The following is a 15,894-nucleotide window of genomic DNA, read 5'->3' on the forward strand; positions in this document are numbered from 1 at the left end:
AGTTCCATAAGACTAACTTGGTAGGCATTTATTATATTTTTTAAGTTAAAGAAAGCCTGCAAAACATTTAACAAATGGCTTTAGCAATCAAAGTACTTAAGTATGAGTTTACATATAAAACCTAAAGTAAACAAATTTATTTTGTGTTTCAATGGGAAACAAAAGAGTCTATCTCAACCACTTTATAATGTCATATTAATTGAGAAGATTAGAAAGGTAAGGAAACCATTATTTAATAGCAGAATGCGTGCCAATCCATTTGGTGTTTTATATTCATCATTCTCACACTGAACCTATAAGGTGGGTGCTGTTGTGTTAAATTAGCACTTTTAAAGAGAGATGTCAAGTAACTTGCTCAAGATTGTGTAACAATTAAATGACCTAGCCAAGATTTGAACCTCAGATTGTGTGACCGAAACCCATGGTCTTTCTTCTGTATCTTGCTGTCTCATATCTAGGAAGGGTAATGAGACATACATTATACTAAGGAAGGAGGGACTGCTGATTACTTGCATAACATTTTAAAATATGATTTTTTATTGGCCTCCCTTTATTCTGGTGCTTAACATTTAATATCTAAATTAAGAAGACATTATCTTTATATCTTTTGTAATGCACCACTTTCAGAGTTATCCATCAAGCCAGTTGGAAGTCATTGTTAGAAATGCCCAGAGACTGCTGACAACAATGCTAAATATCTTTTCATTAGTTCCATTCATTAGCTTCAATAACTGAATATATTAACTAGACCTCACACGTATATTAATCCCATAACTTACTAATGTTCAGAATAAAATTCAATTGTCACATTTTTAAATACATGGCTTGATTGCTGAATGAAATAGAAGTGCTATTTAAAGATTTTAAATGCAAATTGTGACTGTTGAATGTTGCCCCTTTAATTTTTTTTCAAATAAATACTAAAAACACTTTTTACAAACACAAAGAGACACGACTTCAAAACAATTTAACTGTGATTTAGTAGTGGGTAGGAAAAAAATAAAGCTGTCGTCACAGGCAGTATAAACAATTTTCAAGAGTCTCAGGAATAAAATGGCCTCCTTAAAGTAGCTTGTATAAAATTTGATCTACTGATAAAATTTAATTCTGCATTTCTTCATCTTTAGATACTCAGCGTTAAGTGAAAACTGATTTATATTTAGAATGATTTATAGTATGACAAAGTACGAGTTGAATTTTTAATAGACCTAGATGTAGTTCCTATCCTAAGTATTTTGTCTGCTTCCTGGTGACTGACCAGCTGAGTACCAATGGCATCACCTGCAGCTTGCCTGGTCTGCTGACTAGAGGCAAATGCACAGAGCAACTGCTACTAAGAAGGTGAGACCACAGAAGTGGCAAAAAAAAAAAAAAAAAGCAGTTTAAATAGAGATGCCTGAAGCAAAAAAGAATACAGATTTTCTTTTAAAAATGTAAGGCTTACTCTTCTTTTTTTTTTTTTTTTGAGATGGAGTCTTGCTCTGTTGCCCAGGCTGGAGTGCAGGGGTACGATCTTGGCTCACTGCAACCTCCACCACCCGAGGTCAAGTGACTCTCCTGCCTCAGCCTCCCGAACAGCTGGGATTACAGGTGCCCACCACCATGCCAGGCTAATTTTTGTATTTTAAGTACAGATGGGGTTTCACCATTTTTGTCAGGCTGGTCTCAAACTCCTGACCTCGTGATCCCCCTGCCCCGGCCTCCCAAGTGCTGGGATTACAGGCGTGAGCCACAGCGTCCGGCCCAAGGCTCTTTTTTTTTTAACTTTTGAAATAGTTTTACTCAGACACAAGCTAAAGTACTTCACAAGTCATGCAATTAGAACACTCTTAAGTAGAGTGATGTTTGGAGTAAGGTGAGAAGAAGTAAGTGGCACGCATACCTTCGCTTGTCCAGCTTTTGTGATGGCAGGAATATTAAAGTGTTGTCCAGTGTAAAAATGCACCCCACTGAACAGGATCACTGCAATTGAGTCTCCTTCCTTCTCAATTACTTCAAGGATATCCTCTATTCTTAAGGTTTCTTCCCCCTAAATCAAGTTAGGCACAAGTTAGGTCATATCCATAATAATAAATTTGTAATTTCATATTGCTGATCTAAATTTCACCGTGAGCTCTTTTGCATTACAAAATAGAAGATTTTTTTTCAGATTAAGGTTCTTTAAAAATCTGGCATAAGAGCAGCATTTGAGCATAATTTTTATTATTAAGAAATGATAATTAAAAAGTAGAAAAGTGGTTTTTAAAGTGAAAGTCTGCAAAAGCCTAATTGCTTAATTTATTCTCCAGTTTTAAAAAATTAATTTGTACTATTTCCACAGCTATAAGTTGTTTTCTCCTTATTCCTGACTAATAAAACACCACAAAGTGCAAGAAGTCCATGAAGTATTGTATAGCAAGATAAATTATCAGAAATTGGTATTGCATTTATCAATCTAATATCCTGTCATTTTTTCCAAAAAAAGAAAACATGCTGGGTGCGGTGGCTCACATCTGTAATCCCGGCATTTTGGGATGCCAAGGTGTGCAGATCACTTGAGGTAAGGAGTTCGAGACCAGCTTGGCCAACATGGTGAAACCCAGTCTTTATTAAAAATACAAAAATTAGCCAAGCATGGTGGTGCATGCCTGTAATCCCAGCTACTTGGGTGGCCGAGGCACGAGAATAGTGCCACTGCACTCCAGCCTGGGTGACAGGTCAAGACTCTGTCTCAAAAAGAAAACTAAACTAAACTAAACTAAACTAAACCAAAGAAAACATAACACTTACACATCTTTTATCTGAGTTTTACCTAGCCAATATCTTCTATTAGATTAAGAGTAAAATCTCCTCCAAACTAATCTAAAGCTCAAGACCCAAACAAGAAGAAAAATATCAATAAAACTGACTATAATAGAGGGGTTTTTTCCTTATATCTTTCCACTACAACTAATAATTGATTACTTACTAAAAGTTGTGAATGAATTTAGATTTGGTCTTGCAAACAACTTGAGCTGGAAAAAATTAGTTAAATACAAAGTACCTATGTGTATCCTGTAACCTGGCAAATCTGAAGTTTTCATAATTTTTTTTTTTTTTTTTGAGATGGAGCTTCACTCTTGTTGCCCAGGCTGGAGTGCAATGGTACAATCTTGGCTCACCACAACCTCTGCCTCCCGGGTTCAAGTGATTCTCCTGCCTCAGCCTCCCGAGTAGCTGGGATTACAGGCATGTGCCACCACATCTGGCTAATTTTGTATTTTTAGTAGAGATGGGGTTTCTCCATGTTGGTCAGGCTGGTCTTGAACTCCCGACCTCAGGTGATCTGCCTGTCTCAGCCTCCCAAAGTGCTGGGATTACAGGCGTGAGCCACTGCACCCAGCCATGAATTTTCTCCAGTGCTGTCTGACATGATTTTGAGGTCAATGCATCATTAATTACATTAATATTTGGGGGAAGCTCATTAAGATATTATCCTATAGTTTACTTTTAATTTTAATTATCTTGGTATTTGCCAATTACTCTGCTCCATGTTAAGAGAGTACGTGTGTGTGTGTGAGTGTGTACATGTGTGGGTGTGAAATACACTCTCTACTAGAAGAAGCCAGGAATTTGTTTACAAAACGGGCATCAATAAAAATTGGCATCCCAATATTAATGGGATTGTTATTAAAATATCTGAATTATTAAGTGAAGTGTACTTTATATAAAGAAAAGAATTTCATTAATTGTAAGTAAAATTAATAACTTGGCAATCCAAAACTCTTTATTCTTAAAATAATCTAATAAGGTTTACCCACCATAATTTCCAATAAAGTGGTAAGGAAAATATTATAGATATTAATGCTTAATTTATATCTTAAAAAATCAGTATTAAGCACATAAGAAATACATTTCTCGATGACAGGATATGGCCCTCTCTCATGTTGACTTGTTCTAGGTAATGCTCAACAGCGGTCCCAAGATTATGAGTAACTCGTGAAACTCCACAATATTGGTCACTTATGTGATTATTAGCAGCTATATTCATTTTTTGCTAGAAATTAACAATTTATATCCTCTCATGTGAGAACTTTTTATTCCATTAATTTATTGCATGTTGGCAAATGGAAGTGAATAGAGTACATCTTTAATTTATTCAAAGTAATTCTTGGTTGAAAGAAGTAAAAGGACTAGTGGCCGGGAAGCATCTTATGTGAAACTTAAAATTTATTCTGTATGATTCGCCTAGTGACAAATTACACAGGCTGCAGGGTTTAAATGTCAAGTCTGTGAGCCTTATATCTCTATTAATGTAAAGTACACATTTAGATCTTAGGTCAAGCCTGATTAGACACATGCTTTTGTTATCTGTTTAAATATAAAGGAGTCTCAGAGAATAAAGTAACTTTCCCAAAGTCACATACCCAGTAAACTGGAGAGTCTGAGATTTCACTGGAAATATTAGCCAGACTGTAAAGCCCAAGCTCTTCCCATTATACCACATCCCTTTCTCCACTATCCTAGTCTAAACACAAAGAAAATGTTTTATTCTTAGAATAAGAGGGGACATGAAAGATAGTCACGATTCCATTTCAACAAATAATTCTGGTCTTTAGCAGGATTTTAATGGCACCCATGGGCATGACGTTTGAAATTGAAAATGATATACTAAATTTGTCACCCTTTTCCCATCCCATTGAAGAATATGGCAGACTCTAGTGGTATTAACAGAAAAATAGTTTGCTTGCCATATGGCTAGCCCTTGAAAAATGAAAATAAATACACATCTGAGTTATTCTCTATTTTAAGCAAAATGATCTAACAGTAACAGAAGTATAGCTCCTTCATGCTTTCTTGAAAGTTCCATTAAAGTAATGAAGATTTTAATAAACTTTTGAGGAAAATGAAGAAAAAAATCAATATTAAACAAAGCATGATGAATATTTCTTTCTTTCTCATATACCTCTCTTGGCTTTATCATCCGCATACTTTCTTCAATGTTAAGTCCGTGAAGTTGTAGTTGTGACTCAATAGCATACTAAAAAGGAAAGATGATGTATTTATCAAATCAAGCTGAGAGCACAGAAGTACACTGAAATAACAAATAATAAAGTAAAAATAAAGGCATATTATTATATGAAATCCAAGGTGAAGGTTAAAACACCTAAACAAAATACACAACAGAGAAGAACCGCTTAATAAAATTCACATATAGAATTCTGAACATTCTTTGAGATAGATGAAAACAGAGGGATCTCCTTGACTTAAGGAATTATAAGAGATTTTAGAATAAGAAATTAAATCTAAGTCAAAACCAGAATTTGGAAAATAAGCAAAGTGAATAGTAGGGACTTGTCATGCTTGAATATAGGATATAGAAATGGCTTACCCTAGGAAGAGTTAGCTAAAAAAAGGCATTAAGAAGTTTACTTCATTAAGAGTACCAGATATGTATGCGGATAAGCCACCACACCGACCTGGAATCTTTTGTAGATATTAGGATTTTGATCCATTTTAGTAAGATATTAGGGTTTTATTCCTTTTGACATAATTACTTGCCCTAAAATTATAAGAGCTAGAATAATAGACAGCAATGATGTAGAGAAATAAAGTTTCTCTAACACCAAAACTAAAATATAAAATGTACTTTCAAAATTAATTAATTATTTATTATTTACTTTATAGAGACGAGGTCTCACTATATTGCCTCAAACTCCTGGGCTCAAGTGTTCCTGCCTTGGTTTCCTGAAGTGTTGAGATTGCAGGAGTGAGCCACTGTGCCCAGACTTACAATGTACTTTTATTTGTGTTTGTGTCTGAAACCATTAAATTTCTTATCAAGTAATAATAAACATCTCATCATCAAGTAATGTGACTTTTTTTAGTAAATCACAAGAAATATTTTTAATCTCTAATAAATAATATTTTGATAATAATGGGCCAACATTTATGCTAGCATGCTATGGAAACAAACTGAACAAATAAAAGTTTATATTCCTATTCTATTTAGCTAACGAGTTAAGCACTGGGGTTTGTATTGATTTGATTTCATAAAATAAAAGAGCAACAAGAATTAATAAAACATTTATAACTGCACTTGATTTAGACCAGTGGTTTCCTCAGTGTCTTTAAAAAGACTAATAAATCAATGTTCCTATTCCATCCTCTCTTCCCTTAACACGTGTTTTACTTTAACAAAAGAAATAAAGCTACAATCTATTAAAAAATTTAATCAAAAGCATTTGACAGACCTTTTTATTGTAAGATTGCTTGGAAAAGCCTAGTGAGTAAACATTCAAGTCAGGCAAATGATAATGCTGCGCTAGGAAGAGTAGAAAAAACATAAATACAATTTGAAGAAGTCCTTACATGATCAGAAGGGAAGGCTTTGGCTTCTAGAAGAATTTTATATCGTTTTGGTGTAGGCTTAAAAAATGATAACTGCAATAAAATGGATTTATTGAGAAAGCATTAATGTACAATTTATACATTTGTTCATTTTATGTCACACTTTCATTTTGTAATCTCCAGTATTTTAAAGACATTAATTAACTCAACATCTTAAGTGTTTGTCAGGGCTACCTTTTCAATTAGCTGTGTTTCCAGTGAATTGCAAAGAGAAAGAAGATATTGGCTCAATTTGCTTATCAATGAAACAGCAAACTCGGGGGAAAATGTGAATGAGATAACGAATCCTCCAACTTTACTTATATATTAATTGATGAAACTTAAAAGTCTGATGATTAACAACAAAAAAAGATGTTAATTGAAAAATTATCTTCCCAAAGCATTTCATGGTAATATTGATGGCATGACACCGAAATGGTCTATGTATGTCTTATTTGTATTGACAGTAGCTCATTTGTTCAGTGAAGCTCTTTCATTTCTCCACACAGTTCCTAGAGAGTGATATTGACAATAATAACAATGAAGATGATAGCTACTGTCAACTGAGTGTTGATCACTGGCCAGGGTACGAAAGCAATTTTCACATATTATTACATTTAATTATCATGCAGATCTTTGAGGTAGATATTATTTTTCTCATTTTTACAAAGGAAAATACTAAGACTTAGAGATGCCAAAAGCCCTTTTCAACCTCAAATAGTCATTATGTAATTTAGCTGGGAGTCAAATCCAGGGATATCTGAACTTTTAGACATGTTTCCAAAACATACTTAAAAAAATGAAGTCAAGATTCTTCAAAGCATTGGGCAGTCACCATTAACACAATATCCCAAATAGATAATAGATTTGACACTTTAAGGTAAAACTGTTTATTGAGTAAGATGTAAGAATTACCTTAAACACATTAACTCATTTAAGGTACTAGACCCCTTTTTAAAAATTTAATTCTCCAAGTCTTTTTTAACCTATATTAATATACAAAAGTATACTGATCCACTAACTCACTCTGCTGAAGCTATTGGAAAATTGTCTTTCCATAAAGCTCAGCGCTTTGCTAGCATTATATATCACTGTTTTGTAGGCTTGCATGTAGTTTGCCTATTTACCCATTATGGCTCTTATTCTTTATTTTTCCAGACAAGAACTGTTCATTATTCTAAAGCTCTTCTCAAGAGTCAACTCTTCCATGATTAGGAAGAAGCTATTATATCATGGTCCAGCATTTCCTAGTAAAAATGAAAATAACCTCACAATTTATTTTTAAATAATTAAACCTCCAGAAGCTCATGAATTAAAGATAGAAAAACATCAGATTCTGTAAATGAATGTGTTCTAAACATTAGTGGGAAAGAAAACTTACCATTAGAAGATGTAAATTTACAGTCAAAGCATTCATTAGGGCTATTTCTTTCTCATTGGCTCCTGTAAAATAAACATATCATAATTTAGAGGTTTCTATTATGTCTAAAGATACTGAAAAAACAAAGTAGGAAGGCTTCATTCAATCATTCTTCATGTCTTTAGAGATAAGGGCATATTTGAGGTGTCATCACAAAGAAATGGAAGTTTTCCCATTTGACTCATTTTATCAAATGATACCTGGACTTAGATGCACATAGCTAGCTAAAATTATATTTCTTTTATGATGTAGTAAATAACAACAAAATAATGAAGCATTTGCTTTTGCCTGTAAACTAAAAATGATATATCCTATTATCAGCTCGATTGTCAAATTCCCAAGGAGCATATTTTTGTGGTAAGTATATCTTCAAAGGAATCTAAAAAGATATTAAGGCCGATTACATTTTTAAAGTTCGTTGTTTCTAACATCAAATTAAAATGCACCTTTTATAAAAGGAGGCAAACTTTGTGAATCATAACTCACTGTTATTACAGTGAAATATATAACAAGACAAAACAGCTGCATAGCAAAGTATGACCCAAATAGCTCTGACATTTATTCATACACACTGAGATGAAAGATAATATAGACATGTATTGTCTGATGAGAAAATATGCAAAAGTAAGATATCCACTACATAATTATTAATATAATCTGATCTAATTCCTGCTAACAAGGGTTTTGACACTAGAAACCGACCCAGAGACAGAGAATACATTGGTTACTTAAGAATTCAAAGCATAATCACAACAATAATAATACCTTCCATGTTTTGAGTTCTTACGATGTTTCTTCAAGGCAATTAGACCTGTGTAATAGAAATTATGCCCCTTTACTGTCACTGAGAAAAATGAGATGTGTACCTTAATGTTTTAAGGCTGAACTAGATGTTAGAGAAAATGTATAACACAAATCCTACATTTTGTATCCAGAGGGATATTTCTGAGAGAGTCCCATTTTAAAAGAATAGACAGTACATAGAATAAATCTAATAGGCAGATTCCAGGATAAGTTCACTAGAGGGGAGAAGCCATGTAAATAATAAGTATATAATTTAAGAATTTATATTTCAACATAGCCATTTAAGGAAGGGCCTGTATCTTTATTGGGTCAAGGAAAACTTCTTGTTGCATTTGCCACATAGATTTTTTCATTTGACAGACAAGGTTGATGAACAAGTGGTGGATGTTAAAAGATGTATCTCTGATCATTGTAAGGTGAATAATATCTAACATCAAGGGGCAATAGAAAAATCTCACTGTATATTCCTAGAACTAAATAAAATTTGTCTTAGATGTACTAAGATATGAATATAAGCTTATGTTGCATATAGTGACATGCCTTCTTCTCCATGTTTCAAAGGCAAGATTTCTTTGAAATATGGTTTAAAAAATACTGCCATCTTCATTATATTTGTTTCCCTACATTATTGTGGAGGCTAAAGCAACTCTATATTGGGTGTTAATCTGCCATGTTGACTTCTGGGTAACCCTTATTCTGGGAATGCCTTTAAGATTTCTATTTTAACTACTGCTACCACAAATCCTGCCCTTAGGCAGATTCACATAGCATTCTTGCCTTTCCCTGAGAGGTTAACTTCAATTGTTCCACACAATCCTTCCCTATGTTTTACATATAAGTCATACGCGGTGGGTAATGGTGCGGGGGGATTCACTATCTAATCTTGTTGTTGCCAGTTGCCAGGACATCATGACTTCTGTTTCTCACTCCCTGTTAAATGTTTCTTCCTGAGAAACTAGATTTGTCAGTCTCTTTCTTGGGCCTTTCAGCTTCCTCCGGTTCGGGGGATAGGTTTGCATAAACCTGTTGACCACAGAACAATTATAGTGTGAATTTTTACTGCTATTTCTAAAACAAACACTATCTAAAGTAACTTGATCTCACTCTTGACTCCCTGTTATTTGCACACATCTTTTTGGAAAACCATTTATTTAAAAAAAAATGGCAGGGTGAGTGGAAGGAGGAAAGAAAAAGTAATATGAAGAAAAATACAGAATTAGTAGAAAGAGAAGCATTTTAAAGAATAAAGTGAGGAGAAAATAAAAGAAAAAATAATTATCACAAATAAAATCAAGAAATGGAAGAGGCAGGAAAAAGGAGGCTTTCTGTAGAAGTTCAGACATTCCATTTTTGCTTAAATATTATATTCTGATTAAAATGGATATAATGGTAGGCTGAGGCAGGAGGAATGCTTGAACCCAAGTGTTCAAGATGGGCCTGAGCAACACAGTGAGATTCTGTCTCTGTAAACAGTTTTTAAAAATTAGCCAGGTGTAGTGGCATGCTCCTATAGTTCCAGCTACTCTGGAGGCTGAGACAGGAAGAGTGCTTGAGGTTTCAGTGAACTATAAATTGCACCACTGCACTTCACACACTAGCCTGGGTGACAGAGTGAGAACCTGCATCTAAAAAAAAGCAAAAATAAAAACAAAGAAAGAAATAATAAACAAAAAAAACAAATAGAAAAAGAAAAACATAAATGAAAAAAGAAAATTAGAATATAGGCTGGGTGCAATGGCTTACATCTGTAATCCCAACACTTTGGGAGGCCAAGATGGGTGGATGGTTTGAGCTCAGGAGTTCAAGACCAGCCTGGGCAACACGGTGAGACTCTGTCTCTACTAAAAATACAAAAAAACAGCTGGATGTGGTGGTGCATGCCTGTGTTCCCAGCTACTTGGAAGGCTGAGTTGGAGGACCACTTGAGCCTGGGGAAGGTGGCGGGTCAGGAGAGGTAGCAGTACACTCCAGCCAGGGTGACAGAGGGAGATTCTGTCTCAAAAAACAAAAACAAACGAACAAAACACAATACAGATTCCTGGCCATTTTGGTTCTCCAAACAATACAGTGTTCATTTTGAATCACCTAAAATTTTTCTTGCTTGGGAATGTGATGCACCTACACACACGTTCCCCTCCAGATGTGCTGGGCAGAATTAAACTACACTTATACTTGGTATAGAGCTTCCCTTATCTCACTTTCAATGGCCTCCTCACACTTGGGCCAATTCTTTGTAAATAATCCCTTCCTGATTTGAACAATTTGTCTGTACACATATACAAACATTATTGTACAATGGACCACTTTAAATTAAACTTAACTGAGCACATCACAAAATGCAATCTTCATCTGCTACTGACCTTTGTCCAAGGACAGGGTTAGTCCAACATGCAAGAATGTGTACACTTATAACTGGGGATGGTGCAAACAGTAAAGTTTCAAAACATTAACAGAAGTGTTTACTACAAATATGACCTAAAGGCACTAAAGAATTTAGTGTTCTTAACATCAAAGAGCTACAACAGACTGATTTTTAGTGTACAGGCATACATTGTTTCATTGCACTTCATTGTTTTTTGTTTTATTTTGTCACTCAGGTTGGAGTACAGAGGCATGATCACAGCTCACTGCAAACTCTGCCTCCCAAAGTCAAACAATCCTTCTACCCCAGTTACAGGACATCCAGCTAGTTTTTTGTATTTTTGGTAGAGACAGGGTTTTACCTCAGGGTTTGAGGCTGGTCTCAAACTCCTGAGCTCAGGCTATCTTCCTGCCTTGGCCTCCCAAAGTGCTGAGGGGATTATAGGCATAGGCCACCACACCTGGCCTTTTGTTTGTTTTTTAAGCAAACTGTAGGTCTGTGGCAACCCTCCATCAACTGATCTTATCAGTGCCATTTTTCCAAAAGAATGTGCTCACCTCATGTCTCTGTATCACATTTTGATAATTCTTGCAATATTTCAAACTTTATTATTATTATTTCTGTGATCAATGATCTTTGCTGTTAATAGTGTAATTATTTTGGCATGCTACAAACCACATTCATATAAGACAGAGAACTTAATCAATAAACGTTGTGTGTTCTGACTGCTCCACTGATCAGCCCTTCCCCCATTTCTCTCCCACTTCTCCAGCCTCCCTGTTCCCTGAGACTCAACATTGAAAATAAGCCAATCAATAACCCTACAACGGCCTTTAAGTGTTCAAGTGAAAGGAAGTGTCACATGCCTGTCACTTTAAATCAAAAGCTGGACATGATTAAGCTCAGTGAGGAAGACATGTCAAAAGCTGAGGTAGGCTGAAAGCTAGGTCTCTTGTGCCAAACAGCCAAGTTGTAAATATAAAGAAAATGTTCTTGAAAGAAGTTAAAATTGCTACTTCAGTGAACACAAGAATGATAAGAAAGACCAACAGCCTTGATATGGTTTGGCTGTGTCCCCACTCAAATCTTATCTCGAGTGGGAGGGACCTGGCAGGACGTAATCATGAGGGCAGATCTTTCTTGTGCTGTCCTCCTGATAGTGAATAAGTCTCATGAGATCTGATGGTTTTAAAAATGGGAGTTTCCCTATACAAGCTCTCTCTTTGCCTCCTGCCATCCATGTAAGATGTGACTTGCTCCTCCTTGCCTTCTGCCATGATTGTGAGGCTTCCCCAGCCACGTGGAACTGTGAGTTCTCTGGTAAACCTCTTTCCTTTGTAAACTGCCCAGTCTCAGGTATGTCTTTATCAGCAGCATGAAAACAGACTAATACAGTATATTAGTACCAGTAGAATGGGACACTGCTGAAAAGATACCCAAAAATGTGGAAGCAACCTTGGAACTGGGCAACATGCAGAGGTTGGAATGGTTTGGAGGGCTCACAACAAGACAGGAAAATGTGGGAAAGTTTGGAACTTCCTAGAAACTTGTCAAATGGCTTTGACCAAAATGCTGATAATGATATGGACAATGAAATCCAGGCTGAGATAGTCTCAGATAGAGATAAGGAACTTGTTGGGAACTGGAGCAAAGGTGACTCTTGTTATGTTTTAGCAAAGAGACTGGTGACATTCTGCCCCTGCCCTAGAAATTTGTGGAACTTTGAACTTGAGAGGGATTATTTAGGGTATCTGGCAGAAGAAATTTCTAAGCAGCAAAGCATTCAGGATGTGACTTGGGTACTGTTAAAGGCATTCCATTTTAAAAGAGAAACAGAGCATAAAAGTGTGGAAAATTTGCAGCCTGACAACACGATAGAAAAGAAAATCCAAATTTCTGAGGAGAAATTCAAGGTAGCTGCAGAAATTTGCATAAGTAACGAGGAGCAGAATGTTAACCCCCAAGACAATGGGGAAAATGTCTCCAGGGCATGTCAGAGGTCTTCATGGCAGCTCCTCCCATCACAAGCCCAGAGGGCTAGGAGGAAAAAGTGGTTTCATGGGTGGGACCCAGAGCCCACCTGCAGTGTGCAGACTAGGGACTTGGTGCCCTGAGTCCCAGCCACTTCAGCCATGGCTGCAAGGGGCCAAGGTACAGCTCAGTCCGTGACTTCAAAGGGTGCAAGCCTCAAGCCATGGCAGCTTCCATGTGGTGCTGAGCTTGTGAGTACACAGAAGTCAAGGTTTGGGAACCTCCACCTAGATTTCAGAAAATGTATGGAAATGCCTCGATGTCCAGGCAGAAGTTTGCTGTAGAGGTGGGGTCCTCATGGAGAACCTCTGCTAGGGTAGTGCAGAAGGGAAATGTGGGGTGGCAGCCCCCACACAGAGTCCCTACTGGGACACCATCTAGTGGAGCTGTGAGAAAAGGACCACTGTCCTCCAGTCCCCAGAGTGGTAGATCCACTGACATCTTGCACCATGTGCCCAGAAAAGCCACAGACACTCAACACCAGCCCTTGAAGGCAGCTGGGAGTGAGGCTGTACCCTGCAAAGCCACAGGGGTGGAGCTGCCCAAGACCACATGGGAACCCACCTCTTGCATAGCATGACCCAGATGGAGACATGGAATCAAAGATCATTTCAGAGCTTTAAGATTTGACTGCCCCACTGGATTTTGGACTTGCATGGGGCCTGTAGCCCCTTTGTTTTGGCCAATTTCTCCCATTTTGAACAGTTGTATTTACCCAGTGCCTGTACCTCCATTGTATTTAAGAAATAATTAACTTGCCATTTATCTTACAGGATCATAGGCAGAAGGGACCTTCCTTGTCTCAGATGAGACTTTGGACTGTGGACTTTTGAATTAATGCTGAAATGAGTTAAGACTTTGGGGGACTGTTGGAAAGGCATGACTGGTTTTGAAATGTGAGGACATGAGATTTGGGAAGGCCCAAAGGTGGAATGATATGTTTTGGTTGTGTCCCCACCCAAATCTCATCTTGAATTCCCACATGTTGTGGGAGGGACCTGGTGGGAAGTAACTGAATCATGAGGGCAGGTCTTTCCTGTGCTGTCCTCCTGATAGTAAATAAGTCTCATGAGATCTGATGGTTTAAAAAAGGGCAGTTTCCTTACACAAGCTATCTCTTTGCCTGTCGCCATCCACATAAGATGTGACTCTGTCCTCCTTACCTTCTGCCACTGTCATGAGGCTTCCCCAGCTACGTGCAACTATGAGTTCTCCATTAAACTTCTTTCCTTTGTAAATTGCCCAGTCTTGGGTATGTCTTTATCAGCAGCTAAAAACAGACTAATACAAGCCTTATTGCTGATATGGAGAAAGTTTGAGTGATCTGGTCAGATGATCAAACCAGCCCCAACATTCCATTAGGCCAAAGCCTAAACCAGAGCAAGGCCCCAGTTCTCTTCAATTCTTTGAAGCCTGACAGGTAAGGAAGATGTAAAAGAAAAGTGTGAAACTAGCACAGGTTGGCTCATAAGGTTTAAGGAAAGAAACTTAGAAGTTCAAGGTGGACAGAGGTCCCAGGAAGAGGAGTACATAGCATAGGAGCCAGGCAGTGACCAGGGCACAGCAGTGCCACACCCTGCATAGGGTCCAGGTGCACTTGTGTATCATGAAATGCAGATCCTTTTATTGATGATTTCTTCAGTGGACACAATTATTAGATCTTAGAAATCTGGTCATTTCAATTGAGAAAATAGAGGCAACTACTCTTTGTAAATAAAGAGGCATCCAGGCCTGGCTTGGAGGACCCAATGATACAAGAAATTTTGAAGAGCAGTCTCTCAACAGGGCATCATGACAGCAGCAAACTGAACCCTGCTTTTTTCAGCCTATAGCTATACTGCCTTTCATGATGCCCATGGTATTTCTGTAGATGATGCCAGCAAAAGGGAGAAAGTCCATGGTTTTACCCCAGGTTTCTTATATACTTACATATAATTATAGCACACAGCATTATCAGCAGAAATGCAAACTGTAATCATTGCCAAAGAGTATATTACTAGGGGAAGGAGTAATTGCTTCTTCAGTCTTCTTTGGAATAATCCCTCATTTGGGCCCAAATGAAGTATTCCCAGAATAACCTTTGGATGAAAAAAACCTGATCTATCATCTTTCTCAACCAAGTCAATGGAATGAATGTTTTTGCATTCCGAAGTTTTGGGCCCATTCAATGGATCAAGGTAATGAGCAAGAAAGGCAATGTCATGGACCATCTCAGAAGAGCTGGGAAAAAGGCTGTTAAAGAAACAGCAATATCCAGGGAAGCGCTGTTTGGGACATTAGCTTTTATTCTGATGTCTTCAACTACTTTTTAAAAAGACACAGTATAGTAAGCTTGAAGAGGAAATCCCATCTGCAATAGAAAAAATGGAATGCTTCTACAACACAGGTGTGTAGTGGCAAGTTCTAAGTGAATCTGTCTGGTTCCTACTTGAAAATCTTCCTCTCTCAAGGTTTCAGTTTAGAGAACTCCAGTGAAGTTTTCTTGGGAATCTCAGAGGTGTCTGTGTTAGCAAGATGACTTAAGATTACACATACTGAGGTCATTTCCAGGTTGGTTGTGTCAGGGGTCTGTAAGGCTGACTGGAAAAAGAGCAACAAAAGGATATACTGTTTGATGTTACTCAAAGGAGTTCCTCGGGGAAGGGTGAGGTGAGAATCAGCCCACAAAAGGGTACCATGAAATTACTAATAAACTTGTTTCAAGTTGGCTATTTGAAATACAAAAAGTGTAAGGTGAAACAGCAAGTGCTGATGGAGAATCTGCAGCAAGTTACCCAGAAAATCAAGCTAAGATCATTGATGCAGGCTTCACTAAACAACAGATTTTCGTGTAGATGAATGAGTCTTCTATTGGAAGAAGATGCTACCTAGGACTTTATGGCTAGAAAGGAGTCTCAGCTACAAACCTTCAAGGGACAGGTAGAATCTT

The 15,894-nt window shown here is 37.1% G+C and overlaps 1 protein-coding gene across 6 annotated transcripts in view; it reads right to left on the bottom strand.

Moving 5' to 3' along the window:
- KYNU (kynureninase) overlaps positions 1–15,894 on the bottom strand; it is a 146,952-nt gene that overhangs the window by 73,342 nt on the left and 57,716 nt on the right. For all 6 annotated transcript variants that reach the window (XM_032145770.2, XM_032145769.2, XM_058434427.1 and 3 more), the window contains 4 exons: positions 7,730–7,791; positions 6,331–6,402; positions 4,925–4,999; positions 1,883–2,029 (listed from right to left, as the gene is read on the bottom strand). In XM_032145770.2, coding sequence (XP_032001661.1) covers positions 1,883–2,029; positions 4,925–4,999; positions 6,331–6,402; positions 7,730–7,791 — 356 coding nt within the window. The remainder of the gene's footprint in view (positions 1–1,882; positions 2,030–4,924; positions 5,000–6,330; positions 6,403–7,729; positions 7,792–15,894) is intronic.

Source organism: Hylobates moloch, unplaced genomic scaffold (genome assembly GCF_009828535.3).
Source record: "Hylobates moloch isolate HMO894 unplaced genomic scaffold, HMol_V3 SCAFFOLD_24, whole genome shotgun sequence".
Lineage (NCBI taxonomy): Eukaryota > Metazoa > Chordata > Mammalia > Primates > Hylobatidae > Hylobates > Hylobates moloch.